The 15,826-nt window shown below is 35.1% G+C and overlaps 1 protein-coding gene across 5 annotated transcripts in view; it reads right to left on the bottom strand.

The window, feature by feature from the left end:
• Nucleotides 1-4,455: 4,455 nt before the first annotated feature.
• The window catches only part of LOC150101365 (serine/threonine-protein phosphatase 2A 56 kDa regulatory subunit gamma isoform-like), a 430,932-nt gene continuing 419,561 nt past the window's right edge, over nt 4,456-15,826 (bottom strand). For all 5 annotated transcript variants that reach the window (XM_090400222.1, XM_090400219.1, XM_090400220.1 and 2 more), the window contains one exon: nt 4,456-6,608. In XM_090400222.1, the coding sequence (XP_090256348.1) occupies nt 6,474-6,608 (135 nt within the window). In that variant the 3' untranslated portion in view covers nt 4,456-6,473. The remainder of the gene's footprint in view (nt 6,609-15,826) is intronic.

The raw sequence follows: 15,826 nt of genomic DNA, 5'->3' as shown, positions 1-15,826 counted from the left end.
CCATGCCCAAGGTGGGATTCGAACCCACAGCCTTTTGGCTGGAGAGCGGATACGCTAACCACTCAGCCAACCAGGCTGACAAATAGGTGAACATGCACTACTTCTCCACAAAATCTCCAATTTATTGATGCACATGTCCCGACGATAGATCAGTTTATGATTACTGGTAATGAAGTCCGTGCCCACACCCAGTAACCAACATTGCACCACCTAATGAACTTTCTCATCTGTAGTGCAATGCCTTCCAGAACGGTGTTTCTTGAGGGGGGATGAACAAATGTAAGTCTGAAGTGCTGTAGCGAGGTTGGGACAGGGGAATGTGAGTTTCATAATGATTACTGTGCAACCACTCATAAGTGATATATTCCACAGTGTGTGTGGAATAGTGTTGTAGTGCACCAAAATCATGCTGCTTATCAGGAGTATTGGTCATTTGTGTCGAATGTTGGCTTTCAGTTTGTTCAAAGTTGCACAGTAAAGCTCTGCATTGATTGTTCCCCTCTTTAGCAAGAAGTCCACCAACAGAACACCTTGAAAATCGTAGAATACTGTGGCCATGACTTCAGACAGTCAGAACTGTTTTGAATTTTTAGCACACAGGAGATTGTAGATGTTTCCAATCATGGAGTCTTGTCTGTTCTCTGGAGTAAAGTGATGACCTCACATTTCCCCTCCTGGGACTAGGCAAGTGAGAAAATCCTTGCCTTTGTTGCTGTATTGCAACAGATTCTCCAGACGCATCCCCACGCCTGTTGCCTCACCCAGCGGGAGCACACCTTTCAAAAGCCATGGACATCATGAAGAATTTCATAAATAGTGCACTTATGCAATTTCACTCACTAGTCTTCAAGAATGATGCCCTTGATCCACAAAATGCTGTCTTCTATCTTGCTCACTGAAGGCCTGTGTGCCCAATGTCAATCTTCAATGCCACCAATGCTTACTTTAAATTCACTGCACTAAAAACACACCTGCTTCTTTGATATCACCTTTTTACCATACATAGCAACCAGCTAATGGTGAATGTCAGCTGGTAATGCCCCTCTTACTTGCAAAAAAAAAAAAAAAAAACAACAACAGATCAGATAACTTCACAGATACCTGTTTTGGACCACATTCACATGGTAACACCACACTGCAATGGCGGACTTTTTGAACATTATTATTGGGTCTATCTCTCCACCATGTTTTATCTTGTTCTCTTTCATTATTAAGAAAAAAGTGTTACATTACTTTTTGGAAACCCCTCATATCTTTGCAGAAAACAATGCAGTGAACTGGTCTAGGATGTAATAATGCCCATCTTCCATTAGACCACTGTTTCTCAACGTGGGGCAATTAGAAAATGTAAATATTTATATTATACTTTTTCAGAACTTGAGTGACTATTATGCTAGAGGCAGGCATCAAAATCTTTGAGATGGCTTTTAGAACCTTATGGAGAAATGTCCTTAATTCATTTCAAATTATATTTATGTAGTTCATTAAAACACAGAACTCTTATTACATTTGCTTCTTTTTTTTTTTAAATTCATTTTATTATACATACATTATAGTGAATATTTCCAAGTCCAGGATTCAACTTAGGAACTTGTATGCTCTTTGAAAGTCCATGAATGGAGTCTAAATAAAACTGTGTGCATATGTTTGTACTAGGGGTTTAAAAAGGGCATCTAAATGTCTTGAACAATGTTACTGATAATTACTAAGTAGGCATTTACTTATCCTTTGTAGTGAAATGCCTTCCAGAAAGGTGTTTCTTGAGAAGGCTGAGGTGTAGGTAGGTGGGATGGGAATGTCTCAGAGTTTCCCAATGATTATCGTGCAACCATTCATAAGTGATGTGTGCACAGTGTGTGGAATAGTGTTTGTAGTGCTCCAAAATCATGCTGTTTATCAGGAGTACTGGTCATTTGTACCGAATGTTGGCTTTCAGTTTGTCCAAAGTTGCACAGTAAAGCTCTGAATTGATTGCTCCTCTCTTTGACAAGAAGTCGATCCTGTTTAATATAGCTTCCTGTTTTTTGGTCGGTTTCCATATCTCTGATCCACATAATGATATAGCCTTAACATTGAAGATCTTTGTTTTGATGATAACTGAATGATTTCCAGATATTTTATTTTTTGAAATCAGTATTTACTTTTGTCAATCTTTGCATCTATATCCTCCCAAGTATGCAAAATTCTTAGCTTCTTTTACTGCATGTTGATTGATTTAAATTTCTTTGTGGCATTTGCTGTTCTTAAAGAACTTTGTTTTAGCCATATTTATTTTAAGACCAACCTTTTCTGCTGTTTTATTTAATACTGTCATACCAGTATATCTTCTAATTGTTACAAAGATTTCATTTAATTCCTCTTACACCTGTAACTTTTATCATAATCCAATCAACGACTTAAACAGCAAACCAGACATGATTTTTGCTTCCTTTATACATTTCTTTGGTGGTTCTCATATTTATTAAGAATTCCATAGCTTCTAATAATTACCATAATGTTTCTCTATCAATGCTTTGGCAAAATCTATAAAATTTAGGGATAATGAACTTCTAAGCTCTATGCTTTATTCAGTAATACTCTTTAAGGTAAAAATGTGATGCACAGTACTCACGCCTGTTCTAAAACCAACTTGTTCATGCCTTAAATCTTTCCTATTTCATTTTTCCCATTTATCACTATTTTACAGAAAATTTTTGCAGCCACTGATTTTTTAGTGAGATCTCCTTTCTCTAGAACTATAGTTACATAGTAAGTAGGCAAAGCCTGTTTCTGTAAGATGTTTGAGAACTGAGTGCAGCCATTTCACACCATACAAGAAAATGAAAGTAACTGTCACAGTTACCTTTATTAGGTTTTTTTTAATGTTATTAATCCATTCTTTTATACCAGTCCCCAGTAGCACAAGGAAGTTCCATGTGTGGTGCAAGATTTTCTGATTATCTAACCCTCAGTCTAATTGCATTACTAAATGTAAGATAGGATTACAATCTTTAGTGCATGGGATTCACATAACAAAATCAAAGATGTATAATTTATTATCTATCCCAAAAACTAGCTAAAATTTCCTTCTGACAGTCTGGAATTGATGGTTCAGTTGACTAGTCCTAACTACAACTGTGAGTGATGCTAATATCTACATTACCAAAATTATGAAGAAATTTTCATTATTTATACTTACCTGAGACTATTACAGTGTTCCTGAATAGTTGTGTAAAAAGACACCAGTCCTGTAAAACAAAACATGTGAAATGATATCCTACAGTAATCCCTTATGGAAATACCTGAATTGTAAAATTCATTTAAGATCTATTTCTTTCCACATGATCGTCACTGATATGAATTTTGCAACCTATTGTATGTTGGAGTAAAAAAAAAAAAAAAAAAAAAAAAAAAGCCTAGTTCCAGTTCATGTATTTTCTCTTTAAGTTGCCACCATAAGTGAAGTAAAGAATATATTAACAAGATCACCAAAGTGCTCTATAAGAACAAAGCAATCTAACAACAAATGAAAATATATTATTATTATTAAGAGAAACCTACAGGGAGGCCACATACTACATGCACCATTCTACGAGAGAAAAATCTAGATCTCATCCTCTTCTTAGCAGAATTCATTCTCAGCTTCTAAGGATGCCCTCTTGCCCTTTCACCAACTGAAATCCAGTATGACCCTTTCAGAAGTTTGTAAGTCTCAATCATATTACCCCTCTTTCTCCTGTTTGCTAGTGTCTATAAATTCTCAACCTGTCTTCATAATCAGTATCCCACCGTCCTGATATCATTCCTTCGCATGCTCGTTACCGTATCAGAATCACAATTGAGACCAGACCAGGGCACAGTAGTCCAAGTGAAGTCTTATCAAGGCCTTGTAAAGAGGCAAAATGGTATCTTTATCTTTATATGTCAAAGTTCGTTTCAGCATTGCAGTTATCTTTTTAGTTGTATTTGCAATCTTTGCTATATGGCTCCTGAATTTCAATCTACTAACACTCCAATAGCCCTAGTTTGATCAGTTTCTTCTGGCATAATCACATTAAATGCCTGCTACATTTACTGACATCCATTTTCCCATGCCCACAATATACTCCCTATTTTTCAGCCTGCAAGCACAAGTTTAGAATTTCACTGTGCCATGTATTTTTGCTGATATCTTTAGATGGTAGATAATTGTCATTGCGTAGTGTGAGACCAACCCCTACTAGAGTCACCTGAAATGGTTTGATGAAATTCACTGTTTGCCCAGGATTATCTACCCATGATATCAACATGGCACAAGTTTATTAGCTTTAATGGGTAGATAATAATTTTAAAAAATACTGCCCTGCAGCTTATAACAATTAAAATAGAAGCATCAGCAAGTGAACATTTATGATGGAATTTTTAGCAGCACATCCTTCTAAATCTTGGTGAATGAAAATATTCATTATCAAACCATGTGAAAGAAGAATACTTAAAGACAGTCTAAAACAAGTTTATTTCTTTCATAACATTGTATCAAGAAACCTTTACACCTACTGCTGTAGCCAGGTACAGATTTATAATAAGGTTTTTACATTAAAATATAACAACTACATATTGCTTAACTTCAAATTTAGTTTCAGCATCTAAAAACTAAATTAAAGTAAACAACAAGTTCAAAAATTACATGATATGACAATGGATAGTAAGCTAAGCTATCATATCACAAACCAGATTATATTTTATGCATAACTGGCTACCAATAAAGTAGCAACAATTATATGATTAATTTCCACTCATTAAAAAAAAAAAAAAGCATAAATTAGTCCTTTATACCAAAGAGAACTTAAAAATTCTCATAAGTGTTAGAATTGTTTCCTTTTTCTTTAAATTTAATTTATATATATATATATCTTTTTTTCATAAAAAATTTTCCTATAAACTTCTGAAAAGCAATAACAGCAATTAACAGTATATGAATGCCCCCCCCCTTTCATGTGCAAATTAATTAAACATGCAATCTTGCATTCATATCAAGAACACTTAAATTTGATTAAGATAATTAACTTCACCTGCTTTTAAAATTCTTCATGAAGCAAATGATTCTATCTAGCCTAATAATAATGAGAAAACATTTGTTTTCAATAGTAAAATGGCTTACAGAAGTAGGAAAGAAATTATTTTCCCTCCCCCAATCGTTTAACAAGACCTTCAAGGTGCCTGGATTTTGAAATAATTATTGAGCATACATGCATAGTATGCTTCATAGCAATATTACACATACATGTATGCTTCAGTATATGGGTGTGTGTGTTGTGCGTGCACACATACTAAAATGCATTAAAAAAATAGTAAACGAATTATGTAATGAATGAACTGCTATGTAGAAGGTAGCTTCCCAAGATATAGAGGTTAAAAAGTTTCTTTGAAAGAAAAATGGTAGTCCTTAAAGTCTATAGTAATGCATGTTTATGAGGCAAATATTACAATAGCTAACAAGATTAATGAAAATATGCCAAGCATCTTGAAAGTATAAAATTTTCTTAAATATCAGGACTCTCACATTATAAAACACATCATGAATCTGTAGCAAATTTCTTGGTGAAATTAAATGTATTAAAAACGAACAAATTTCACAGTCATAATATACCAAATGTGTTAAGTTTAAGTAGTGAAATAAACTAAGATGTTAAATAAAGGAAAGTCGGTTGAGATCAAGTTCATTTGCAGCAAAATGTGATGAAAATTCTGATGAATAAAATGTTATCACATCTCTTTTCTCATACACAAGAAGTTATGAATGCTTTTGAATTATCAGATATTATTCAGCATGAAAATATCAACAAAAACAGCAAATGATATATTGTGAGTCTAAACATATGAAAACACAAAATGTTGCACATTTACACACAGTATCAAGGTGTATATTCTTCAAGGATTTAATCTTTTACTTGTGAAGGTAGGTGGTTTAGATGGCATCTAGAAGAACAAATATTCTAAAGCTACCGGGTCTTGCTAGTGTTATCACTGATTTACATGCAGCTGTAGCCTAAGTTCTTAAATAAAGTAGCAAGCCTCTCTTTCCACAGTTGAGTGTTAGATTGAATTTTTCACAATAGTATTTAGGGATAAAACTGAACACTTACTCAACAGCTTATGGTCTAAAATGCAATCTTGCAACCTCTTAAATGTATCTTGGAGAAAAATATCACTCTTAACTAGAAATTTTTATTTTTTAACTGCAAAGATCTAGACAATGACAGTCTTGCAAAAACTGTGAAGAAATGATCAACATACTGCTGGCCAGTGCATCAACAGGAATGTGAAGACCAAGCTTTGAGCACCACAATGTCACTGTACATGTCTATACCAAGAGCAGAAGTTGGGTATAACTACTTGTAACAAAGCATGCTCCAAACAGCCAAACCTCAAATCCTCCAGCCTGAAGATTTACTTCTGCTCCTATGAAAGATGCTGAACATTAAAACACAAAATATGTCTCAGTTTTCTCCCTTTTAACTTGTGTCTGTGGTGGATAAATACTTTTCTGACCTTTTATGGTCATTAAGTACTTTTAATGTTACTGAATCATGAGGGAGTTCTGATTTCTTACGTAATAAAGGCTTATCCTTCCTTATGTTTTTCCTTACCTGCAAAAAATAAATAAAATGAACTTTAATATCAACAAGCCAAACATCACGTTTATAAAGTTATCTTCATACAAACAATAAAAAAAAAAAAAAAAAAATTAGTTTTCTCAAGATGTCAAATGTAATCCTAGTGAAGATGGGTTCAAACCAAAATCACTGTTGTTGAAACAGGACTTTTAGTTTTAGCTGTTCTCAGAAAGAGGCTGCAGGTTTTTCATCCTGCATAATTTATTTATATAACTATTTGCCTCTTTAGCTAGATAAAGAATTAATACAAGAACTTCTATGTATTTTTTTTTATATTTAATCACAAAATCAGCCAACTGGCTGATTTTGTGATTAAATATAAACTGGTTTCTATACCTTTATTGGTAGTTTCTTAAGCATACAAATCGTAAATAATCACTCAAGATGTAGCAATAACCACATAATGTGTAACACTGGCCAAGAACTACCTCTGCTGTTTTGACATTATCTAAATAACTAACACCAAAACCAACTATTTTTCCTAATGAAACTAGCTGTGACAGCACTTTCACTTGACTAATGGAATCTCATACCTACTTAGAACTATTAAAAGTTATATATAATGAACCATTTACTGTATTTAAAAACCAATTTAACATTTTACATTTTTTATAGCTATTTGGATATTTAATTGATCCTTATTGTCATTGGTCTATGGCATTGTTTTTCAAAGTGTGGTACGCATACCCCCAGGGGTATGCAAAAGGTCTTCAGGTGGTACATGGCAATTTTTGGCTATGCATCATTAACACATGGAATCTTATTTCTCAACAAATAATGCAATTAGAGACAACTGGGATAAAAACAGCACTCACTAATGAATCACATCTCGCCTCCAACAAAACTGCTGTATAGATTCAAGCAAAACCATATGTTGCAACATATGGTTTTGCTTGACAGCACCCTGTCGTGAACGTGTTAAAACTAAGAAATATAATATAGTGAATGTGTTTCAGATATTATGGAATTCGGTTGAAGAGAATTAGCATTTCAACTCAACTGTTGAAATGCTAATTTGGCTTTGGTTCGCGTGATCTTTTGTTAATACTGCACCAATCATATGCGCTTCTTCATAGCTGCTCTACGTATCTCAAGTCTTGTAAGTTACTGGTAATTTTTTCTTGAATTAATGGGAAAGAAGATGAAGCGATCTGGGTAGATGACTTTGACAATGCATACAAGGAAACTGTTCAATTTTGATTATTTGAAACTCTAAAGAATTTCATTTATCATCATTTAACAAGCAAAACCCTGAAAGGAATATACTTGCATCCAAGTATGTGTTATATGGTATATAGAATACATTATTACAAAGAACAAAAATTGTGAATAATTAAATGAAAGGATTCTTACTAGATTGTCTGATGTCAGTGATACTTTGTAAATATATAATAATTTTAAAAATAGATTATAAATATATAATAATTTTAAAAATAATACAATGAAATGTTGTATGACTTACATGTAAGTTAACGTGAACAAGAGCATGTCGACGGAATAAAAGGTTGTCCCAGGCAGTATCACATGGCACGTGGAGTGGTAAGTGGTCAAAACAAAATTAAACACTATGAAGCGAGACCCACGTGTTTACCCATTGCGGAGAATTCTACGCAATGGGTAAACAATGAAGGTTACGGAGAGTGCCGTGGGGAGATGGTATAAAAGGGTTAGGACCCCCCCCCCCCAACCCTCTCTCTCTTAAGCTTTTTGCAGTAGTGAGTCTCTCTCTTCCGGAATGCCCAGATGAAGGGTCAGCGGGGAGCTCTGCTCAGACGCTCGTAGGTAATAGTCGGAAATGCCACGTATCAATTAAAAAGGTTACGTACCCCAAACCTTAGGATGAAAAAAAATATATCTATACTGAAGACAGGCAATCCATGGAAAAAGCTCAGTCTCAGTAAGGAACCCCATGGAAACAGAATCGCCAGACGCCAACAAAGTCCCTGGAATAGGCTTGATATGCTAGAAATGTGTGGACCTACCAATGACCAGAGAAATCAATGCCAAGACACCGACTGAAAGGAAATCGTATGAGGGCCAAGAGCCGAAGGAACAAGTATAAGAAGACCATGTGTAAGGTAAAGTTGAAAGTTCTGTGTCTAGTATTATGTATAAGGATAAGAAATTAATTGTAAACTGCGAATCAAGGACTTTGATTAAGATAAGACAGGACTGTAGCACATTGATATTAGTTAGAAGAAAGTGAGATACCGCTTGAATGTGTTCAGTTAATATTTATGTTTTAATTGAGTATTAAGATGATCTAATTTGAGAATTAAATTAACTCTTGAAAATTCATGTTAATATTGTTGTTTAAGATTACTAGGTTCTTAATCTTATAAAGTAATTTTTCTTTGATAATCTTATTTACTGGGGATACATGTGAATTAGTTTGTTTAGCATTGAATTGATCCTGATTGAATGTTCTTTGTATTGTATGATAATTAATATGTTTAATAAACCTTTTGTTATCTTTAAATCCAATTGTCTGAGTTTAGAATCCGATGCACCACTTACAAAACGTATGAATCGAAGCGGGAGGAAAGAAGTTGTAGTTTAGGTTGATTGCAAACCAATGGTTATTAGTGTACATCTGAAAATTCACTTCTTGATTAAGATTTCCTTTTCTTAATCTAATGGTTCTAGGTGGCACAGTGTTAAAATACATTTTCCTAGAGCTTTAAGAGAGGCAAGATTTCAGAACTTTTGACACCTCAGATTTGACTCGATCCTGAGGCAATTCCTTTGTGTTTCAGTAGTACCACGTGACACCCTAGGAAAGACTTATTGTAGAATATGTATACTGATAAGAAATTAAGAAAGTAGGACAGAACAAAACTGTTCTCAATGCCAAAAGTAGCGACAGCTAGTTGGAGCTTCTTGGTAAGTCACACCATTTTCAATTTTTTTTCTGAAAACTTTAGTTTCTGAAAATCCCCACATATATCTCGCACTACGATTTTTTAGCTTTAATTTTGGGAAAAAAGTGAGTTATGTTCGAGTAAATACGGTAATTTTTTTAGCTTTCAAATTCTTAAGTATGGATCATTGGTTAAAGACTGGATTTATAAAACAAACACACACACACACACACACACACACACACACAAAAAAAAGAGAGCAATATAGCAAATACAAGTAGTTGTAAGCAACAAGAAAACGTTGATATTGCACCTGGATCAAATGATATTGATAAGGGTGTGTCATCTGACATCTCTAGAGAACCAACTAGGAAGAAGATGAAAAATCTTCATAAGTATGATATGAATTACTTGAAATGTGGATTTTCATGGACGGGAAATGAAGAGGAACCTATTCCAAATTTTGTTCTATTAAAAATAAATCGTTTTTTGTTTACATGAACATATAAATTCAAATAAAATAGACATTTACAATGAAATATACTTTATTTATTATTTGATAAGGGGGTAGTTGGCAATAATGAAAATTTTAGAAGGGGTAAGCAGATATCTGAAGTTTGAGAAACACGGATCTATAGGAAACCTATTCGTGCTAACAGGTACATACATCACCTCTCCCAATGGTATGGTGTTATTAAAACTTCAGCAAATAGAGCTAGACTTAACTGTTCAGACAATCCACACCAGTCTTTCCATGGAAATCAGTCACATATGTGACACTTCTTTTTTTTCCCATCAGCCAATGATGGAAAATGCCAGTATAAATAGCAATCAACATATAAGCACACCCTCAACAAAGCCAGAAAATGAAATGACTTAGAAAACCAGGAAGGTCAGAAGTAGCTGGATGCTGGACATGAAAGTTATGCACTTTATAGTGGTCCTCTGTAATTAGTGCTTTTGGGCTAGAGGGAAGAGAGGGCACATTATGTCCAAGTTCATTTAAAATCAAACAATTATGTTGCAATTTTCAAGATACTGCAAGATTCATGCTGCGTCTAAAAATGTTTTTTGCAGTAACTTGGCTTTGTCTCTTTCTCATTTGCCCTACCACAATCTCAATACTGGTGGACACCTGGATACCATTTCATTTCACCATTTAGCTAGGAATTGAGAATTTCAGAGCAGATTTTGTCTTCAGGACCAGTACCGCACATGGAACAACCGGTTCTCTTATTCTGAATCAAAACAGATACAACAAATTCCCGTCCTCTGAAACCAAGCATATTAGGATATCTTCTAATATATCACCCAAACAGACCAATCTACAAAACACAGGACAAAGTTTCAATCCACCTGAGACAGACTGCAGTCTTCAAAAATATTGCCAGGACTTCTCTCTTACCATCCTGAAGTTTATCATTATCCTTTTAACATAGTCCACAGCATTTTGTCTCACTGTCATATCTTACTTCAGCCCTAAAGAACACATTGGCATGTAAATAATTAGTTTAGTTGGGAGGAAAGAAATGGAATTACTAACAGATGATTACCTGAAATGCAGAGGATCAAAGGTTTGACAGTGATAACATCAGATGATCTGTCATTAACTAATGGGGAGAGTGACGTGACCACAGTCTTGAAAGCATGTAAAATTTTTACTTAGGATTCATATGGTGATTCATTCATAAAAGATGGTGTTATTCGATTTAAGTTAAAATTTAATTTTAAAATTTGTTTAAATATAGTTTTTAAGTTACATAGTATGACACATGGTACAGATGCAAAGCAGAACAATAGCATCCAAGGCATCGTTGTTTAAAGAATACAACCAGCGGGACTTTGTTTGGCACAATGTACCAAAGGCAAATGGATTTTAGTTTGAAAGTGATAGTGGCAGGAGTGTGCCAAAATTGCTACAAAAATGAGGGTCTAGTCAAGAGATTGAAGCGATGGATGGAAGAGAGAATACAATTAAAAATGTGTGTGTGACGGTGTCCAGAAGATAAGACCAAAAGAAAGATTAAACATGACAGTTAAGAAAGAATAGGTATGATGGATGTAAAGACAGAAGAATTGGCTATAATGAGGGAGGTAATATGGAGTGATACACAGGATGAAGTGTGAGCTGAAGTGAATGCAGAAACATCTGGTGAATGGTTCAGCTAAGAACAGAAAGAAAGAAAGAAGTGCAAGAAAAGAGAAAGGAATGCTTGACTAAGAGAGAGAGAAAAGGGAAATTTCTCGCTCCTACTTGTATGTATTAACTCTTTGTATGCAATTATGCATTGCTTGTGTTAGATAGTGCCTTATCATTTCCCATGCACTGTCAACATCTTTTCTACACAGTTCATCAATCCAATGTATGGATGCTAGTTGACTACGGAGCTTTTCATAATCACCCACCTTATGTAGACCTTCTTGATAACTTTCCCCCCCTGTTTTGAGTACCTTCCAAACCAATAACTCATGATCACTTTCACCAACATTTGACAGTGTGGTTACCTGATTCACAGCCACATCCTGTGAGGAAATCACGAAATCTAACACTGATAATTCTATCATAAGAGGTGCATTGGCAAGAGTCACAAAATGTGCTTCCCAAGTGCAAAAATGAATTATGTTAGCAAGGCAATTAGAGTGCAAAAGGATCAAGTGAAAGAGTTGATTGTTTTGGCTGAATGAATGATTTAAAAGGAGAAAAGTATCATATGAGGGAGGACATGAAAAGTCACTGAAAGCAGCAAAAGAGTGAAAGTTAAGACAGTGAGGCTGTTGCTGGGTATGACAAAGTTGAGCTGAAAAATAGCTGCAATAGTGAATGAGTCGATGCATAAGATATGCAAGAGAAATGTTTTGGAATTTGTGGGTGTGTGGACTGGATATGACACACGAAAGGTCTTATACAAGAAAGATAGTTTGCATCTGAATGGATTTGGTGTTCAGAGTTTGGAAAAAGTGTTGTTGAATGCAGTGAGAATGAATAAATGTGCAAAATCAGGGAGACTAGAGTTTTAGGGGATCTATTAAGCAAGTACACAGATATCAGTGAGGCAGTTGAGTAAGAATATGCATAAAATGTCTAAATTAGCATTACTAGTAAAAAACGAAAATGGAATAGTTAGTATAAAGCATAAGGACAACGGTGGGCTTAAGGGGCTATTGTACTTTATGTACACTAATGCTAGAAGCATTAGGAACAAGAAGGAGCAGTTTTTGGCATTGGTTACTTCATCCTGGCCAAATGTTATTGCATTAGTAAGACATGGCTGACAGATGATAGAGTAGGAGTCCAAATTCAGACCAGTGAAAATAGCACATTTGAATGAGATAGTGGCCATTAGAACAAAATATAAAGTTTATACTTCTACATACAGGAGATATAAAGGATGATGGGGATAGTATGCATTGATAATTAAGCTCAATGAGTGGAGAGTGGATAATTATTATGGGAGATTTCAACTCTGAGAACATAGACTGGAAGGAGAAGACATGGGAGGAAGGAAATGGAATTTATGAAGTTACTAAGGAATAATTACCATGTGATGGAGTGTACGAGGGGTTTGGAAGTCCTAGATCTATTAACCACATCAGAGAATTTGTCCATAAGCATTATGACTACATTGCCACAAACAGGTGAGCCTGATCATATAATCTTGACCTGAGAGGTGACTAAATGTGTGGAAATTTTAGTTAAGAGGTAGTATATGTGGAATTACAGGACTAGTAGGTATGACAAGCTTAGGATATTGCCTGGATCAGTGCCAGGGCATGTGAAACTGCAATGTTGATAGTGCATTGGTTAAGTTAGGTAACCACTTTCCATGCTGGTAGTGGTAACTACCAGCATGGGAAGTGGTAATGGAATGTTTGGAGGAAGTAATAGCAGACTGCATACCTACAGTCAGGAGAATTAAGTTGGAGCTAGAAAAAAAGGAAAGCACAGACCAGAAGGGTATAACAAGTGTGGTAAGTAAGGCTAAAACAGAATATGAAAGGAAATTAGCAGTGCAGGCCAAAGATAATTCCAAAGAGTTCTTTCGATATGTTGCAAATAAAATGAAGAATGGTCATGGCAGAATGATTTTAATGAATGCCAATAGTAGGGAGGTAACTGAATCAGGCAAAACAGTAGAATTTTGAAGTGAACACTTGTAAGAGTATATCATACAGGTGGAGATACTACAGTAACAAAAGAGGCAAATCTTATATGGAAACTGAGGTAAATGAACTGAAGGTGCATAGTAAATCACAGAAACTTGATGTGAATACAGGTATGGGATTAGATGGTATGTCAGCTTGAGTTTTACGAGGTGCTAGCGAACTAGCAGTGCTTTTGACCATGTTGTTTAATTGAAGTCTCAGCTCTCAGTTAGTCTGAAGGGATGGAATGAGGTGGAAAATAGTTCCAATGCAAAAAGGAGGCTCCAAGACTGATGTAGCAATTTATCAACCGATCAGCATATCAGGATAGTCAAGGTATTGGAGAATAAATCAAGCAAAATACAGGAATGGATGGACAGAAATGGGATACTATACAGGAGGGGACAACATGGTTTTATGACTGGTAGGTTGTGCCTCAGTGACTTATGTTTTATAATACAGTGACAGCTGAGTTGGATAAAGTAATGGGTGTACAATTATACTGCTGGATGTGCAAAGGCTTTTACACATCCAGCAGTATTATTGCAGTATAATTGCATATAATTGCAACTTATATGTTGCAGCACATAGGGATAGATATAAAGTTGGTGAAGCAGATAAGAGGGTGGCTGATAGAGATATCAGAGAATAGTTTATTCAGCAGGAGAATTAACTAGAAGGGCTGTGACTAGTAACATGCCGCATGACTGGGTTCTTGGGCTGCTACTATGTAATTTATACATTAACAATATAGGAAAGGAACTATTCAGTTCTTTGCAGATGATGCAAAACTGGGTGAAGCAATAGCTAATAAGAATGATGTTAAAATTTTGCAGTCTGATGGCGAAATTCTGAAATTGAATTTCATATTGAAAAGAAGAACATGTAAGAAAGTTTTAAAGCAAAAAAAAAAAAAAAAAAAGTTGAGCAGCTTTTTGTGTGAACTGTAGACAAAAATACAAACATTATTCAAGAAAAAAATGAGAGTTTGAGAACAGGAACCAAACCTTTGAGATTCAGTTGCAAGTCTCGAAGAAAACATGACTGATTCAGCCAGAGAGAGGCATGTGATGTTGTCTGCAAGGATAGAAAAATCGGAACTCCATGGTGGACAAAGGAAGTTAAAGAGGCAGTGAAGGAAAAGAAGAAAGCATATCAAAAGTTTCTGCCAAATAAGTCAGCTTGTGCTCTTAGAAAATACAGAGACAAATGGCAGAAAGCTAAACACTATGTAAAACTAGCTAAACAAAAGTCATGGGAAGACTGGTAAGAACATAGAAATTAAATATCAAGAAGGTGGCAAGATATTCTGGAGATTGATGTAAAAGATCTAAAGGAATTAGAGATGATAAAGGTGATATGAAAATTGGAGAAAAAGTAATTCTTGATGTATGGAGTAATTATGTTGAAAAATTGCTAAATGAAACAAGCAGTGATGACAGCACAGTGATAAAAATACTCAACATACATGCAATCAGCAACACATATCCATACTTGAAGTAGAAAAAGCCATCAAAAGTCTGAAATGTGGAAAGGCAGCTGGAGTAAATGATATTTGACCAGAAATCCTCATGTACGGAGGTATAAAAGTCTTGCAGTGGCTGCACTGCATAGTTCAGAAGGCCTAGACAGAGGGACGAATTCCAGATGATTGGAGTAGAACTGTTATAGTACCCATATACAAAAAAGGGCAATAAAACAATGTGAGAATTACAGAGGTATTTCCCTCCTGAGTGTTCCTGGTAAAATTAATGCAAGTATACTTGAGAAACGGTTGTGAAGGATTGTGGAAGGATCCAGCTTGGTGAACAAGCTGGATTCAGACCAAATAGAGGCTGTCAGGATCAGATTTTCACTTTACGACAAATAGTTGAGAAATCATGGGAATATAACAAAGATCTGTGTTTAAGTTTTGTAGTTCTGGACAAGGTGCCAAGTGAGAGGCTATTCTAAACACTACAGTTGTATGGTGTCAATGGAGCATTACATCAAGCAATACTTTGTCTTCATTTGAGTTGTAAGTTAGCAGTTAGAATTGAAGGAAGTACAGGAAGATGGTTTAATGTTAAATGTGGTATCAGACAAGGATGTACCTTATCTCCTCTGTTATTCATTATCTATATGGATCACATTATGAAGGAAAGTGGTATTAAACCTGATATGAAAACTGGAGATGTTAATCTCCCT

Source organism: Typopeltis vanoorti, chromosome 11 (genome assembly GCF_054136105.1).
Source record: "Typopeltis vanoorti isolate ZY-2024b chromosome 11, IOZ_Tvanoo_1.0, whole genome shotgun sequence".
Classification (NCBI taxonomy): domain Eukaryota; kingdom Metazoa; phylum Arthropoda; class Arachnida; order Uropygi; family Thelyphonidae; genus Typopeltis; species Typopeltis vanoorti.
Note: the sequence above shows the minus strand (reverse complement) of the source record. Positions and strands in the feature narration are given on the sequence as shown.